General features: G+C 40.6%; 1 protein-coding gene across 1 annotated transcript in view; it reads right to left on the reverse strand.

Annotated features, from left to right (window-relative positions):
* DNAAF9 (dynein axonemal assembly factor 9) overlaps positions 1–18767 on the reverse strand; it is a 643469-nt gene that overhangs the window by 142037 nt on the left and 482665 nt on the right. Inside the window, exons 29-30 of the mRNA XM_053704320.1 lie at positions 12218–12255; positions 5922–6057 (exon numbers count right to left, since the gene is read on the reverse strand). Coding sequence (XP_053560295.1) covers positions 5922–6057; positions 12218–12255 — 174 coding nt within the window. The remainder of the gene's footprint in view (positions 1–5921; positions 6058–12217; positions 12256–18767) is intronic.

An 18767-nucleotide genomic window follows, 5' to 3' on the forward strand; every position in this document is an offset into this window, starting at 1 on the left:
AGCCAAAAAGAGAGAGAGGTAGCAGAAGCTTTTTGACCTCTCCTCTGTCCAGAATAAACGACAAACAGGGAAGAGGTTTGTCGAAAATCTTTAGTTGCCTGTAAATAAAATTTCAGGGCACGGACTACATCTAGATTGTGTAGAAGTCGTTCCTTCTTTGAAGAAGGATTAGGACACGATGGAACAAAAATCTCTTGATTGATATTCCTGTTAGTGACCACCTTAGGTAAAAACCCAGGTTTAGTATGCAGAACTACCTTGTCTGAATGAAAAATCAGATAAGGAGAATCACAATGTAAGGCCGATAACTCAGAGACTCTTCGAGCCGAGGAAATAGCCATTAAAAACAGAACTTTCCAAGATAACAATTTAATATCAATGGAATGAAGGGGTTCAAACGGAACACCCTGTAAAACGTTAAGAACTAAACTCCATGGTGGAGCAACAGTTTTAAACACAGGCTGAATCCTGGCCAAAGCCTGACAAAAAGCCTGAACGTCTGGAACTTCTGACAGACGTTTGTGTAAAAGAATGGACAGAGCTGAAATCTGTCCCTTTAAGGAACTAGCGGATAAACCCTTTTCTAAACCTTCTTGTAGAAAAGACAATATCCTAGGAATCCTAACCTTACTCCATGAGTAACTCTTGGATTCGCACCAATGTAAGTATTTACGCCATATCTTATGGTAAATCTTTCTGGTAACAGGCTTCCTAGCCTGTATTAAGGTATCAATTACTGACTCAGAAAATCCACGTTTTGATAAAATCAAGCATTCAATTTCCAAGCAGTCAGCTTCAGAGAAATTAGATTTTGATGTTTGAAGGGACCCTGGATCAGAAGGTCCTGTCTCAGAGGCAGAGACCAAGGTGGACAGGATGACATGTCCACTAGATCTGCATACCAGGTCCTGCGTGGCCACGCAGGCGCTAATAGAATCACCGATGCTCTCTCCTGTTTGATCCTGGCAATCAATCGAGGAAGCATCGGGAAGGGTGGAAACACATAAGCCATCCCCAAGGTCCAAGGTGCTGTCAAAGCATCTACCAGGACCGCTCCCGGATCCCTGGATCTGGACCCGTAACACGGAAGCTTGGCGTTCTGTCGAGACGCCATGAGATCTATCTCTGGTTTGCCCCAACGTCGAAGTATTTGGGCAAAGACCTCCGGATGAAGTTCCCACTCCCCCGGATGAAAAGTCTGACGACTTAGAAAATCCGCCTCCCAGTTCTCCACTCCTGGGATGTGGATTGCTGACAGGTGGCAAGAGTGAGACTCTGCCCAGCGAATTATCTTTGATACTTCCATCATCGCTAGGGAGCTTCTTGTCCCTCCTTGATGGTTGATGTAAGCTACAGTCGTGATGTTGTCCGACTGAAACCTGATGAACCCCTGAGTTGTTAACTGGGGCCAAGCCAGAAGGGCATTGAGAACTGCTCTCAATTCCAGAATGTTTATTGGAAGGAGACTCTCCTCCTGAGTCCATGATCCCTGAGCCTTCAGAGAATTCCAGACAGCGCCCCAACCTAGTAGGCTGGCGTCTGTTGTTACAATTGTCCAATCTGGCCTGCTGAATGGCATCCCCCTGGACAGATGTGGCCGAGAAAGCCACCATAGAAGAGAATTTCTTGTCTCTTGATCCAGATTCAGAGTAGGGGACAAATCTGAGTAATCCCCATTCCACTGACTTAGCATGCACAATTGCAGCGGTCTGAGATGTAGGCGTGCAAAGGGTACTATGTCCATTGCCGCTACCATTAAGCCGATTACCTCCATGCATTGAGCCACTGACGGGTGTTGAATGGAATGAAGGACACGGCAAGCATTTTGAAGCTTTGTTAACCTGTCTTCTGTCAGGTAGATCTTCATTTCTACAGAATCTATAAGAGTCCCCAAGAAGGGAACTCTTGTGAGTGGAAAGAGAGAACTCTTCTTTTCGTTCACCTTCCACCCATGCGACCTTAGAAATGCCAGTACTAACTCTGTATGAGACTTGGCAGTTTGAAAGCTTGAAGCTTGTATCAGAATGTCGTCTAGGTACGGAGCTACCGAAATTCCTCGCGGTCTTAGTACCGCCAGAAGAGCGCCCAGAACCTTTGTGAAGATTCTTGGAGCCGTAGCCAATCCGAATGGAAGAGCTACAAACTGGTAATGCCTGTCTAGGAAGGCAAACCTTAGATACCGGGAATGATCTTTGTGAATCGGTATGTGAAGGTAAGCGTCCTTTAAATCCACTGTGGTCATGCACTGACCCTCTTGGATCATGGGTAGGATTGTCCGAATAGTTTCCATTTTGAACGATGGAACTCTTAGGAATTTGTTTAGGATCTTTAAATCCAAGATTGGTCTGAAGGTTCCTTCTTTCTTGGGAACCACAAACAGATTTGAGTAAAACCCCTGTCCGTGTTCCGACCGCGGAACCGGGTGGATCACTCCCATTAGTAAGAGATCTTGTACACAGCGTAGAAACGCCTCTTTCTTTATTTGGTCTGTTGATAACCTGGGCGAAGAGAGAAAGTCTGCCCCCCACTAGATCCGTTCCCGGATCGGGGGCCCTCGATTCATGCTGTCTTAGGGGCAGCAGCAGGTTTTCTGGCCTGCTTGCCCTTGTTCCAGGACTGGTTAGGTCTCCAGCCTTGTCTGTAGCGAGCAACAGCTCCTTCCTGTTTTGGAGCAGAGGAAGTTGATGCTGCTCCTGCCTTGAAATTACGAAAGGTACGAAAATTAGACTGTCTAGCCCTAGGTTTGGCTCTGTCTTGAGGCAGGGCATGGCCTTCACCTCCTGTAATGTCAGCGATAATTTCTTTCAAACCGGGCCCGAATAAGGTCTGCCCTTTGAAAGGTATGTTAAGTAATTTAGATTTAGAAGTAACATCAGCTGACCAGGATTTCAGCCACAGTGCTCTGCGTGCCTGAATGGCGAATCCGGAATTCTTAGCCGTAAGTTTAGTTAAGTGTACTACGGCATCTGAAACAAATGAATTAGCTAGCTTAAGTGTTTTAAGCTTATTTGAAATCTCATCTATAGTTATTGAGTCAAGAGTTTCTTCCAGAGACTCGGACCAAAAAGCGGCCGCAGCCGTGACAGACGCAATACATGCAAGGGGTTGTAATATAAAACCTTGTTGAGCAAAAATTTTCTTAAGGTAACCCTCTAATTTTTTATCCATTGGATCTGAAAAGGCACAGCTATCCTCCACCGGGATAGTGGTACGCTTAGCCAGAGTAGAAACTGCTCCCTCCACCTTAGGGACCGTCTGCCATAAGTCCCGTGTGGTAGCGTCTATTGGAAACATTTTTCTAAATACAGGAGGGGGGGGGAAAGGGTACACCGGGCCTATCCCACTCCTTAGTAATGATCTCTGTAAGTCTCTTAGGTATAGGAAATACGTCAGTACTCGTCGGTACCGCATAGTATCTATCCAGCCTACATAATTTCTCTGGGATTGCAACGGTGTTACAATCATTCAGAGCCGCCAATACCTCCCCTAGCAGTACACGGAGGTTTTCTAGCTTAAACTTAAAGTTTGAAATGTCTGAATCCACTCTATTGGGATCAGCTCCGTCACCTGCAGATTGAAGCTCTCCGTCCTCATGTTCTGCAAATTGTGACGCAGTATCTGACATGGCCCTATTATTATCAGCGCACTCTGTTCTCACCCCAGAGTGATCTCGCTTACCTCTAAGTTCAGGTAATTTAGACAAAACTTCAGTCATAACATTAGCCATGTCCTGTAATGTGATCTGTAATGGCCGCCCTGAAGTACCTGGCGTTACAATATCACGCACCTCCCGAGCGGGAGATGCAGGTACTGACACGTGAGGCAAGTTAGTCGGCATAACTTTCCCCTCGTTGTTTGGTGAATGATGTTCAATTTGTACAGATTGACTTTTATTTAACGTAGCATCAATGCAATTAGTACATACATTTCTATTGGGCTCCACCTTGGCTTTAGCACATATTGCACAGAGATATTCCTCTGAGTCAGACATGTTTAACACACTAGCAATTAAACTAGCAAACTTGGAAATACTTTTCAACTTAATTTACAAGTAATATGAAAAACGTACTGTGCCTTTAAGAAGCACAGAAAAAAATTATGACAGTTGAGTAACAATGAACCGGAGAAACTATAAAATCAAATTTTTCCCGGTAAAAAATACAATTTAGCAAAGGATTGCCCCCATTAGCAATGGATAACTAACTCTTAAACAGCAGAAAAAAAGTACAGAAAATAAACGTTTTTTATCACAGTCAAAGCACAATCTCACAGGTCTGCTGTGAGTGATTACCTCCCTCAAAATACTTTTTGAAGACCCTTGAGCTCTGTAGAGACGAACCGGATCATGCAGGGAAGAAAACAGACTTGTGACTGAATTTCTGATGCGTAGTAAAAGCGCCAAAATAGGCCCCTCCCCCTCACACACAACAGTGAGGGAGATCAGTAAACTGTCTTAAATTAAATAAAACGACCGCCAAGTGGAAAAAAACAGTGCCCAAAACAATTTTTCACCCAGTACCTCAGATAATTAAACGATTTAACATGCCAGCAAAACGTTTAACATCAAATAAAATGAAGTGTCATTAGAAAGCCTGCTGCTAGTCGTTCCCACTGCAATTTAGGCTAAAAGTTTTATGCATAAAAGTATTATCCCAGTGAAGTGCCATTCCCCAGAATACTGAAGTGTAAATATACATACATGACAGCCTGATACCAGTTGCTACTACTGCATTTAAGGCTGAACTTACATTATATCGGTATTGGCAGTATTTTCTCAGTCAATTCCATTCCTCAGAAAATAATATACTGCTACATACCTCTTTGCAGGTGAACCTGCCCGCTGTCCCCTGATCTGAAGTTTACCTCACTCCTCAGATGGCCGAGAACAGCAAGATGATCTTAACTACGCCGGCTAAAATCATACAAAAACTCAGGTAGATTCTTCATCAAATTCTACCTGAGAAGGAACAACACACTCCGGTGCTGTTTTAAAATAACAAACTTTTGATTGAAGATATAAAAACGAAGTATAATCACCACAGTCCTCTCACACATCCTATCTATTAGTTGGGTGCAAGAGAATGACTGGGTGTGACGTAGAGGGGAGGAGCTATATAGCAGCTCTGCTTGGGTGATCCTCTTGCACTTCCTGTTGGGGAGGAGTTAATATCCCAGAAGTAATGATGACCCGTGGACTGACCACACTTAACAGGAGAAATATGTTTTACCTTGATGATTACCTTGTATGTAAGCCTCTGCAGACTGCCCCCTTATTTTAGTTCTTTTGACAGAAATGCATTTTAGCCTATCAGTGCTGACTCCTAGGTAACTCCATGTGGGTAAGAACAATGTTATCTATATGGCACACATAAACTAACGCCCTCTAGTTGTGAAAAACTGTCAAAATGCCCTGAGATAAATGGTAGCCTTCAAGGGCTTAGAAATTAGCATATGAGCCTACTTAGGTTTAGCTTTCAACAATGAATACCAAGAGAATAAAGAAAATTTGATGATAAAAGTAAATTGAAAAGTTGTTTAAAATTACATGCCTTATCTGAATCATGAGTTTAATTTTGACTTGACTGTCCCTTTAATTCTAATATACATTTAAAACTGTTATAGATGGAAAAACAAATCAATAGAAAATGGTTATTTCTTAAAAATACATTGTTACATGACAGAATTATTTATTTATTTATTTTGCTCCTCCAGTTGAAAGCAATGTGTGTACTGAGAAACTATCTCCTATATAGAAAACAACGTTGAGACAGCTATGTGATTAAATATTTAGGAGACCATGTTTCGAGTTTGTATGCTCACCTTGAGTATTTTTTTTTTAATAGTAGCAACTTTTTGTGATTGCATGTTATATATTAACCATGAATGCTTAATATTTTGTTGTATAACCATTTAATGATTACCTGGTTACAATTCCTTTCTCTGCTAGAATAAAACCAGCCCCAGGATTCACACTCCTAATGAGCTTCTGAAGAAGTACAAGACAGGGATGCCGCTGCTCTGTAGTAAGAGTGGTGATGACTATGTTGCTCACAATGCCTACAATACAAAAATAATGCACATTATCACGGTAATCAGTATATACACTTAGATCTTAATTATATTTACAACTTCCTCTTGGAATATGCCAATCTAAACGATTATTATCTTCCTCTATTCTATTATTTTTATTTTGGAATAGTAGAATTGCTGGGAATTCAATCGCAATAACATATGGTCAGATTATAAGTGGCACACTACATTTTTTCCCCTCAAGTAAGAAATTAGCATGACCTGATTAGTGTGTGTAATACAAGTTGAAGGTAAAAAGTTAGTGAACAAGCGAAAGACTCAGGCACGCTAACGTCAGGGCTTCAGATATCGCGACCGCACTAGCTATTTCTCCCAATAGACTTTTATGGGGCATACTACAAAAAGCACTATTAGTAATCGTTTTCATGTTAACGACCTAGATCAACCCAACGGCGCGTTAGTCATACTTTACATTCTAATGTATTTCACAAATGGTTGCAATTACAAATGTTTAGGCATTCTCATGTATATTTCTTTTGTTTGTATTGATATGACACAAAAAAGTGGAGGAAAAAAAGTCAAATCTGACACATTCCGCGCAAAACTCCAAAAATTGACTGGACAAAATTATTGGCACCCTCAATTTAATATTTAATATAATATTCGGTAGCACACACCTTGGAAAAAATAACTGAAATCATCTTGTAATTATCAATCAGTTTCTTACACCTCTCTACTGGAATTTTGGGCCACTCTTCTTTCGCCAACTGCTCCAGGTCTCTTAGATTGGAAGGATTCCTTTTCCCAACTGCTGTTTTGAGATCTCTCCACAGGTGATCTATGGGATTGAGATCTGGACTTATTGCATGCCAATTCAGTACTCTCCAGCTCTTTGTCTTAAACCATTTCTGGGTGCTTTTTGACGTTTGGGTCATTGTCTTGTTGTAATACCCATGACCTCCGATGGAGACCTAACTTTCTGATACTGGGCCTGACAATGCACCACAGAATTTTTTGGTAGTCTTCAGAATTCATAATGCAATGCACACAGTCAAGACATCCAGTGCCTGAAGCAGCAAAGCAACCCCAAAACATCAGTGAACCTCCACCATGTTTGACTGTAGGGACTGTATTCTTTTCTTTAAAAACATAATTTATTTTTCTGAAAACAGTAGAATGATGGGATTTACCAAAAAGCTGTAAATTTGTTTCGTCTGTTCAGCACATTCTCCCAAAAGGATTTTGGCTTCCTCAGGTAAGTTTTGGAAAACTCCACTCTGCCTTTTTTATGTTTATGTGTCAGCAGTGGGGTTCTCTTGAGTCACCTACCATAGCGTACCTTTTCAATCAGATGGTGATGTATAGTGCGAGCTGACACATTTGTACCCTGTGCCTGAATGTCAGCTTGAATTTGTCTGGAAGTTGATCAAGGTTCTTTATCCACCATTTGAACAATCCTTCGTTGCAATCTTTTATCAATTTTTCAATTTCATCTAAGTCCAGGCTGATTAGCTACAGTGCCATGGGCTGTAAAGTTCTTGACAATGTTGTGAACAGTAGACACAGGAACATTAAAATATCTTAAGATGGGCCTAACCACCCAATTACCCCTATTATATGGAGGATGGACGACTCCTTAATGAGACACCCCGCTACATTAGAGGCCCTGACCAAATCACTGAAAGAATACTTTCACATTAACATGTCACAGGATGTAACCCCGACCACTTTGTGGGAAGCTCACAAGGCAGTAATACGAGGGGAGTGTATAAAACACGTAGCATTTAGAAGGAAAACATATAACAGCACAGTGGAGGCTTTAACAGAAGAGATGAGGCAGCTAGAAATAGCACATAAAAACAACCCAACAGACCTAGGCTTAACGAAACACCTCACAGAAACCAGAAAAGACCTAAACGCAACCTTGACAAAGGAAGCACAGAGGAAAGCTCTAGGAGTCAAAAAAATGTACTTCTATGAAGGGAACAGAGCAGGGCCACTACTGGCTAAGTTATTAAAAGAACAAAAAGCTAGGACACAAATCCATAAGTTAGAGACGGCAGGAGGGAAAGAGATCTTAGATAGCAAACTAATAGCAAACCACTTTGGTACGTATTATACAGCGCTTTACAATCTAGATTCCAATGGTTCCACCGAACATTGGAAACATATGAAAGAATATATTGAGCAGGCAAATCTGCCTCAAATACCAAGTGACACTAAAGAAGAATTAGAATCCCCAATAACCACAGTAGAAATCCTGGCAGCAATTAAGTCCCTACCTTCGGGCAAAAGTCCTGGTCCGGATGGCTTTACAAATTCTTATTATAAAACATTTAAACATATTCTAGCCCCCCACTTATTAAAGCTTTTCCAAGCACTAGACGATGGCCACCAATTCCCACGGGAAATGTTATCAGCCCATATTTCTGTTATCCCCAAACCCAATAAACCCCTGACGGAAGCAAGCAGCTACAGACCTATATCCCTCCTCAACTCTGATATCAAAATATTAGGCAAAATTCTAGCTAATCGGATCAACAAAATATTATCCCACTTTATTCATCTGGACCAAGTGGGATTCGTCCCAGGGAGAGAAGCGAGGGATAACATCATTAGGGCGCTCACACTCACCACATTTGCTAAAGTCAACCGGACCCCTACAGTATTAATGGCCACAGATGCAGAAAAAGCATTCGATAGAATTAATTGGGCATTTCTAAAAGAGACTTTAATAGAGATGGGATTCGGTACAAAGATGGTAACGCGCATATTTCAGCTATACACACAACCCAATGCAAAAGTAAAAGCAAATGGAATGTTGTCTATTCCCTTTGACATTCGGAACGGGACAAGAGAGGGGTGCCCCCTGTCCCCAATCCTATTTATCCTCTCAATGGAGGTACTAGCAGCACACGTCAGACAAAATTAAAAGATTAACGGAGTCAAAATAGGCCCACACAATTTCAAAATTGCACTATATGCGGACGACGTGTTATTCACATTAACAGACCCCCAACATTCTGTACCAGCGACTCTAAAAGAAATTGACCATTTTGGTCGGTTCTCAGGGTTCCTGATTAATACTCAGAAATCAGAAATTATGAATGTGTCACTGAACCCACAAGATTTCCACACATTAACAAATGCCTGCCCCCTAAAGACACAAAAAAATCCCTCAAATACCTAGGAATTCAACTCTCCTCCACCATATCACAACTATTTGATGACAATTACCTCACTCTGCTACACAACATTCAAAAAGATCTACACACCTGGGCCACAAAACCAATCACATGGTGGGGACGCATACAAAGTGTTAAAATGACGACGTTACCCAGAATACTATATCTAATCCAGGCTCTCCCTATCCCCATCCCAAAATGGAATATGCCCCAACTGCAAAAACAAATTAACTCTTTCGTCTGGAACAAGAGCAAACCTAGAATAAATAGAGGAAATATGTACAGGAGCATAGAGAATGGGGGACTGGGATTACCTCATATAGCTGATTATCACGAAGCAGTCACACTGCAAAGGATTTTAGATTGGCACAGATCAAGGGAAACAAAGGCATGGGTTGCAATTGACTCCCATATCTTAAGAGTCCCAGAGGTAGGGACACTCTGTTGGGTACCAAAAGAGTCGAGACCTCCCCAATGTACAGACCTCGCTATACACAAGCACACTTTCGATACATGGGATAACATTCTCACACGACGGAAACACATTTCGGGAACACGCTCGCCCTTATTCCCTATACCGATAAATGCAGAACTCATAGGAGGACTAGACAGAGGCCAACAAAGGTTACATGAATGGGGATACACAACACCATTAATTAAGTTTATGAAAGAGGGGAAGCTAGACAAAAGAGAAAATCTGACAGAAATTTTGGAGGGCAGGTACACCACATGGCTGAAATACTCACAACTAACACACTTCATACACACATCTCCACACAAGCAAGAATTTTTAAGGGAATTAACCCCATATGAAACACTATGCACAAACACAGAAGAGATTAGGAATACCCTCTCCATCTCAAGGCGACTCATACAATCAGTTCAAGCAGCAACCCTACCAACATACACTTCCAAATGGCAGGAGGAACTAGACCTAGACATGACAAGAGAAGACTGGGCAAGAATTTTTAGGCACACCAAAAAGATTTCCACGTCTCCACAGTTAATAGAAATGAATTTTAAAGTAATTATGAGATGGTACCTCACCCCTTCTAGGTCGCACTCAATATACCCAAATGACAGTGATAGATGTTGGAGAGGGTGTGAGGAAAAAGGAAGTTACCTCCATATGTGGTGGAAATGCAAGAAACTTACACAATTCTGGGTAGAAATAGAGAGGCACTACAAAGTGATCTTGTCAAACGACTTTACACTAGCACCCAACCTAGTCCTACTCAATGACACCACAAACATCACCTGTAAGCTTAGACGCACATTAATACACCTAGGGATGACAGGGGCAAAAGCATTAGTAGCTCTAAACTGGAAGAACCAGAACCCCCCAATGATCACAGCTTGGGCAGAAAAAGTAACAGAAATAATGGTTCTGGAAGAATACGGGTATATGAAAAGAAATAAATTAAACACTCTTGCAGATGTTAGATTTTTGTGGGATGAGATGCAGAATGGCCTTAATAATAGAAACACAGGTTAAATGTACCTGATATAGCTGATCCATCAGCCCCTAACAATCATAGAGAGAGAGCAACACAAGTCACAAAAACCCAAGAGAAGGAAACCAATAGGAGAACTTTCATCATTATTGCAAAGAAGAGCATGGCAGACTGAGCCCCCTCAAAAGGGGGAACTATCCTTTTTCTTTTCTTTTTCTTTTTTATTTTCTTTTAAAGATTTAAAAGTTAATTGCTAAACTAAAGGACTATAATCAAAACACAATTGCACCAACCCCTTGAATGAAGATATAGACTTACAACGAACCTAAACAGGGGAAATCATAAAATGGATATGGCTACGAACAACTGATTATGTAAGTGTTTAAAAACTGTTAAGCTGTAACCATACATATAGTGTTGGATTTATGTGTTATTCAGATGTAAGCTTGAAATTAACAATAAAGCTTTTAAAAAAAAAAAAAAAAAAATATCTTAAGATGGACTTGTAAGACTTGTAACCTTGAGATTGTCCATATTTTTCCACAATTTTTGTTTTCAAATCCTCAGACAATTATTTGCTGTTCTTTCTCTTCTCCATGCTCAGTGTGGCACACAGAGACACACAACAAAAAGGTTGAGTCAATTTTTCACCATTTTAACTGGTTGCCGGTGTGATTTCTATATTGTCAGCACCTGTTAATTGATACAGGTGAGTTTAATTACAAATTACAGGAGCATCACAAGCCTGGAATGCCATTATTTCTTACAATTTTGAGAAGGTGCCAATCATTTTGCCCAGTCCATTTTTGGAGTTTTGTGTGGAATGTGTCAGATTTGGCTTTTTTTTCTCCACTTTTTTGTGTAATACCAATATAAACAAACAAAATAAATACGAGAATGCCTAAACATTTCTAATTGCAACAATTTTCTGGGCGAAGTGGTGCATTATCTGACAGAAATGCAGGGGTGACAATATTTTTGGCCATGACTGTATATAAAAATGTGATTCTTTTTTGTAAAATGTATATCTATATATCTACACGAATTTATACACACACACACATTATATATATATATATATATATATATATATATATATATATATATATATATATATATATATATATATATATATATATATATAAACTGTATAATATACAATATAGATTTAGTAAATTACATAGGTATTTCAAGTATTTCTATTCAGTATTTTTGAATGTTTTATGGGTTAATAAGTTCTGGAGAAACAATGACAGAAAATCAATTCAGGGGAGCAGGTGCTTTACATTTTTACTGATACTTTAAAAAAAATATATTAAAAGGGACATTGTACACTAGATTTTTCTTTGCATAAATGTTTTGTAGATGATCCATTTTTATAGTTCATCAGGGAGTGTTTTTGTAACATACAGATTTGCTTATTTTTTTAATAACAATGTACTGATTTTCAGACTTCTAACCAAGGCCCAAAGTATCAGATGTTGCTTAGTGTCCCCTTCCTTTGGTGTTTAAGCTACAAATATTAGAACCATTAATATCAGTAAGTACCTTGTGCACATTCCTCCAGGAATTTGGGGAATTGGAACCTAAAAGAAGAAGACGACTAGTTAGATCTTATGAGTAAGACTTGTGCTTACTGAAAAAACACCAACACTAGAATCTATAGCATTCTTAAAAATCTAAATTTTGTTCATTTCCATCAATTCATATCACACATTCATTCCATATTCCTAACAAATCCCAGAAGTCATATACCATATATGAGTATGTTTATGTTATAAATTGGGTATAACATTTTAAGATAAATATTGACACCGGTTTATGCATCTTTGAAAAGTAATTTCTACAATCATTATATTTTTGCATACCCATAAAGTTGTTACATTTGCATACTGTATTGAAGCATGTTTATATCAGCTACAAAAGTTTGTTTAGAAGTTAAATATTGAATTTTTTTTTATTATGCAGCAAATCATTATCTGCACGTTCAGAGTGACAGTAAATTCCAATTACCAGGAATGCAGCTCTATGCCTATTTGAAGAAGATAGAAATGGCTGCAATTTGCACTGGGGCTTAGGCCTACAACCAAGTTCTTCTTGCGCAGTAACTTTCATAAAGGGACGTGTTGCACACTTTAACAGAAGCTGTTTGATGGTTCTCTACCTTTCAACAGGGTAGGAATAATCTCAGACAGACCCAAACATTGTGGCTTGTAAAAACATAATTTATGCTTACCTGATAAATTCATTTCTCTTGTGATGTATCGAGTCCACAGATTCATCCATTACTTGTGGGATATTCTCCTTCCCAACAGGAAGTGGCAAAGAGAGCACCCACAGCAGAGCTGCCTATATAGCTCCCACCTTAACTGCACCCCCCAGTCATTCGACCGAAGGCTAGGAAGAAAAAGGAGAAACCATAGGGTGCAGTGGTGACTGAAAGTTTCAAAAATAAAAATACAAATGCCTGTCTTAGAAAAAACAGGGCGGGCCGTGGACTCGATACATCACAAGAGAAATTAATTTATCAGGTAAGCATAAATTATGTTTTCTCTTGTAAGATGTATCGAGTCCACGGATTCATCCATTACTTGTGGGATACCAATACCAAAGCTTTAGGACATGGATGATGTGAGGGATAAGACAGGCACCACTGCTTGAAGAACCTTTCTCCCAAAAATAGCCTCCGAAGAAGCAAAAGTATCAAATTTGGAAAATTTGGAAAAAGTATGAAGCGAAGACCAAGTCGCCGCCTTACAAATCTGTTCAACAGACGCGTCATTTTTAAAAACCCATGTGGAAGCCACAGCTCTAGTAAAATGAGCAGTAATTCTTTCAGGAGGCTGCTGTCCAGCAGTCTCATAAGCCAAACGGATGATGCTTCTCAGCCAAAAAAAAAAAAGAGAGGTAGCCGTAGCCCTTTGACCTTTCCGTTTACCAGAATAAACAACAAACAATGAAGATGTCTGACGGAAATCTTTGTTTGCTTGTAAGTAGAATTTTAAAGCACGAACCACATCAAGATTGTGCAATAAACGTTCCTCTTTTGATGAAGAATTAGGACACAAAGAAGGAACAACAATCTCTTGATTGATATTCTTAATAGAAACATAACTTTACAAGATAAAAGCTTAATATCTATGGAATGCATGGATTCAAAAATAACCCCTTGAAGAACCTTAAGAACTAAATTTAAGCTCCAAGGCGGAGCAACCGATTTAAATACAGGCTTAATTCTGACCAAAGCCTGACTAAATGCTCGAACGTCTGGGACATCTGCCAGACGTTTGTGTAGTAAAATAGACAAAGCAGAGATTTGTCCCTTTAGAAAACTAGCTGATAATCCCTTCTCCAAACCCTCTTGGAGAAAAGACAAAACTCTAGGAATCCTAACCTTACTCCAAGAGTAACCTTTGGATTCACACCAATAAAGATATTTGCTCCAAATCTTATGATAGATCTTCCTGGTGACAGGCTTTCTAGCCTGAATCAGGGTATCAATGACTGACTCAGATAAACCACGCTTTGCTAAAATCAAGCGTTCAATTTCCAAGCAGTCAGACGCAGAGAAATTAGATTTGGATGCGAGAACAGACCCCGGATTAGAAGGTCCTGCCTCATTAGCAGAGTCCACGGTGGAACCGAGGACATGTCCACTAGGTCTGCATAACAAGTCCTGCGTGGCCACGCAGGAGCTATCAGGATCACCGAAGCTCTCTCCTGCTTGATTCTGGCAACCAGACATGGGAGGAGAGGAAACAGTGGGAATACATAAGCCAGATTGAAAAACCAGGGCACTGCTAGAACATCTATCAGCACCGCCTTGGGATCCCGAGACCTGGACCCGTAATGAGGAAGTTTGGCATTCTGACGGGACGCCATCAGATCCAAATCTGGCGTGCCCCATACCTGAATTAGCTGGGCAAACACCTCCGGATGAAGTTCCCACTCACCCGGATGAAAAGTCTGACGACTCAGGAAATCCGGCCTCCCAGTTCTCTACTCCTGGTATGTGGATCGGTGATAGATGGCAAGAGTGATCCTCTGCCCATCGAATTATTTTGGTAACTTCCATCATCACTAGAGAACTCCTTGTTCCTCCCTGATGATTGATATAAGCTACAGTCATGATGTTGTCCGATTGAAACCTGATAAATTTGGCCGCAGCAAGCTGAGGCCACTCCTGAAGCGTATTGAAAATCGCTCTCAGTTCCAGAATGTTTATCGGAAGAATCGATTCCTCCCGAGACCATAAACCCTGAGCTTTCAGGGAGTTCCAGACTGCACCCCAGCCTAACAGGCTGGCATCTGACGTTACTATGAGCCACTCTGGCCTGTGGAAACACATTCCCTGAGACAACCACCAGAGAAGAGAATCTCTGGTCTCCTGGTCCAGATGCAGTTGAGGAGAAAAATCTGCATAATCCCCATTCCACTGTTTGAGCATGCTTAGTTGCAGTGGTCTGAGATGTAGGCGGGCAAAAGGAACTATGTCCATTGCCGCTACCATGAGACCGATTACCTCCATACACTGAGCCACTGATGGCCCGAGGAATGGAATGAAGAGCTCGGCAAGAGGTTAAGATCTTCGATTTTCTGACCTCCGTCAGAAAATTTTTCATTTCCACCGAGTCTATCAGAGTTCCTAGAAGGAAACTTTTGTTTGAAGGAAGAGAGAACTCTTCCTTATGTACACCTTCCACCCGTGAGATCTCAGAAAAGCCAACACAGTGTCCGTATGAGATTTGGACAGCTGGAAAGTTGACGCCTGAATTAAGATGTCGTCCAGATAAGGCGCCACTGCTATGCCCCGTTGGACGAAGAACCGCCAGAAGGGACCCTAGCACCTTGGTGAAAATTCTGGGAGCCGTGGCAAACCCGAAGGGAAGGGCCAAACTGGTAATGCCTGTTTAGAAAGGCGAATCTGAGAAATTGATGATGATCTCTGTGAATAGGGATGTGTAGATAAGCATCCTTTAAATCCACGGTAGTCATATATTTACCTTCCTGGATCAGAAGAAGAATAGTCCGAATGGTCTCCATCTTGAAAGATGGAACTTTGAGGAACTTGTTTAGAATCTTGAGATCCAAGATTGGTCTGAAAATTCCCTCTTTTTTTGGGAACCGCAAACAGGTTTGAGTAAAATCCTAGCCCCTGCTCCTCTCTTGGAACTGGGCGGATCACCCCCATGGTATATAGGTCTTCTACACAGAGTAAGAACGCCTCTCTCTTTGTCTGGTTTGCAGACAATCGAGAAATGTGAAATCTCCCCCTTGGAAGGGAGTCCTTGAATTCCAGAAAAACATAATTTATGTAAGAACTTACCTGATAAATTCATTTCTTTCATATTAGCAAGAGTCCATGAGCTAGTGACGTATGGGATATACATTCCTACCAGGAGTGGCAAAGTTTCCCAAACCTCAAAATGCCTATAAATACACCCCTCACCACACCCACAATTCAGTTTAACGAATAGCCAAGAAGTGGGGTGATAAGAAAGGAGCGAAAGCATCAAATAAGGAATTGGAATAATTGTGCTTTATACAAAAAAATCATAACCACTATAAAAAGGGTGGGCCTCATGGACTCTTGCTAATATGAAAGAAATTAATTTATCAGGTAAGTTCTTACATAAATTATGTTTTCTTTCATGTAATTAGCAAGAGTCCATGATCTAGTGACATATGGGATAATAAATACCCAAGATGTGGAACTTCCACGCAAGAGTCACTAGAGAGGGAGGAATAAAATAAAGACAGCCAATTCCGCTGAAAAATGAATCCACTACCCAAATCAAAAAAGTTTCAATTTTTATAATGAAAAAAACTGAAATTATAAGCAGAAGAATCAAACTGAAACAGCTGCCTGAAGTACCATTCTACCAAAACTGCTTCTAAAGAAGAGAAAACATAAAAATGGTAGAACATAGTAAAAGTATGCAAAGAAGACTAAGTCATTGCTTTGCAAATCTGATCAACAGAAGCTTCATTCTTAAAAAGCCCAGGAAGTAGAAACTTACCTAGTAGAATGAGCCACCTCCACGGGAGGCAAAGTTTGTAAAACTGAATTGTGGGTGTGGTGAGGGGTGTATTTATAGGCATTTTGAGGTTTGGGAAACTTTGCCCCTCCTGGTAGGAATGTATATCCCATACGTCACTAGCTCATGGACTCTTGCTAATTACATGAAAGAAATATCCCTGGGACACAATTTTTAAAACCCAGGGATCGTGAACATGTCTTGCCCAAGCCTGAGCAAAGAGAGAGAGTCTGCCCCCTACTAGATCCGGTCCTGGATCGGGGGCAACCCCTTCATGCTGTCTTGGTGGCAGCAGCGGACTTCTTGGGCTGTTTACCCTTGTTCCAAGTGTGGTTAGGTCTCCAGACTGACTTGGATTGTGCAAAATTTCCCTCCTGCTTTGAAGTAGAGGCAGTTGAAAACGGGACCACTTTTAAAGTTCTGAAAGGAACAAAAATTATTTTGCTTAGCCCTTGTCTTAATTGATCTATCCTGAGGAAGGGCATGACTCTTCCCTCCAGTGATGTCTAAAATAATCTTTTTCAGTTCAGGCCCGAAAAGGGTCTTTCCTTTGAAAGAGATGTTCAAAAGCTTAGATTTAGATGACACATCAGCAGACCAGGACTTAAGCCATAACGCCCTGCGTGCTAAAATGGTAAGATCTGAACTTTTTGCCACTAATTTAGCCAGTTGAAATGCGGCATCTGTAATAAAAAGAATTAGCCAACTTAAGAGCCTTAATTCTATCCAAAATCTCTTCTAAAGGATTCTCCATCTGAAGAGCCTCTTCTAGAGCCTCAAACCAGAAAGCAGCTGCAGTAGTTACAGGAACGATGCAAGCAATAGGTTGAAGAGAAAAACCTTGATGAACAAATATTTTCTTCAGAAGACCCTCTAATTTTTTATCAATAGGATCTTTGAAAGCACAACTGTCCTCAATAGGTATAGTTGTATGCTTAGACAGAGTAGAAATAGCTCCCTCCACCTTAGGAACAGTCTGTCATGAGTCCCGCAAGGTGTCAGATATAGGAAACATTTTCTTAAAAACAGGAGGGGGAGAGAACGGAATACCTGGTTTATCCCACTCCTTAGCAATAATATTTACAATCCTCTTAGGGACTGGAAAAACATCAGTGTAAACAGGAACCTCTAAATACTTATCCATTTTACACAATTTCTCTGGAACTACTATAGGGTCAAAATCATCCAGAGTTGCCAATACCTCCTTAAGCAATAAACGGAGGTGTTCAAGTTTAAATTTAAAGGACGTCATATTAGAATCTGTCTGAGGAAGCGTCTTTCCTGAATCAGAAATCTCTCCCTCAGATAACAAATCCCTCACCCCTTCAGAGCATTGTGAGGTCATATCAGATACGGCTACTAAAGCGTGAGATAGCTCAGTATTTTTCCTTAACCCAGAACTATCCTGCTTTCCTTGTAAACCAGGCAGTTTGGATAAAACCTCTGTGAGGGTTGTATTCATAACTGTGGCCATGTCATGCAAAGTAAATGAACCTGACACACTAGAGGTACCTGGCGTCACTTGTGCGGGCGTTACTGGTTGTGACACTTGTGGAGAGCTAGAAGGCGAACCCTCATTTGCATCTGACTGAGAATCATTTAAAGCTCTATTTTTAAATGCTAACATATGATCCTTATAATTTATAGACATATCAGTACATTTGGGGCACATTCTAAGAGGGGGTTCCACAATGACTTCCAACATATTGAACAAGGATTTTCCTTGGTGTCAGACATGTTAAACAGGCTAGCAATGCAACAAGCAAGCTTGGAAAACACTTTAATCAAAGTAAAAAACACTTAGAAATAAAACTGTACTGTGCCTTTAAGAGAAAAAAAGCTGCACAAGTTCTGCAAAACAGTGTAAAAAAGCAGTAAACTTAATGAAAATTTTACAGTAGCATCCTACAGCCTTAGTAACTTTGCACAACTATGCAAATAACCAATTAACCCCTTAATGGCAAAACCGGATTGAAAAAACATCAAAACCAGTAAAAAAGACTTTGAGCACCCTGCCACAGCTCTGCTGTGGCTCCTACTTGCCCTTCAGACGATTTGTG

This window comes from Bombina bombina, chromosome 2, assembly GCF_027579735.1.
Source record: "Bombina bombina isolate aBomBom1 chromosome 2, aBomBom1.pri, whole genome shotgun sequence".
Taxonomy (NCBI): domain Eukaryota; kingdom Metazoa; phylum Chordata; class Amphibia; order Anura; family Bombinatoridae; genus Bombina; species Bombina bombina.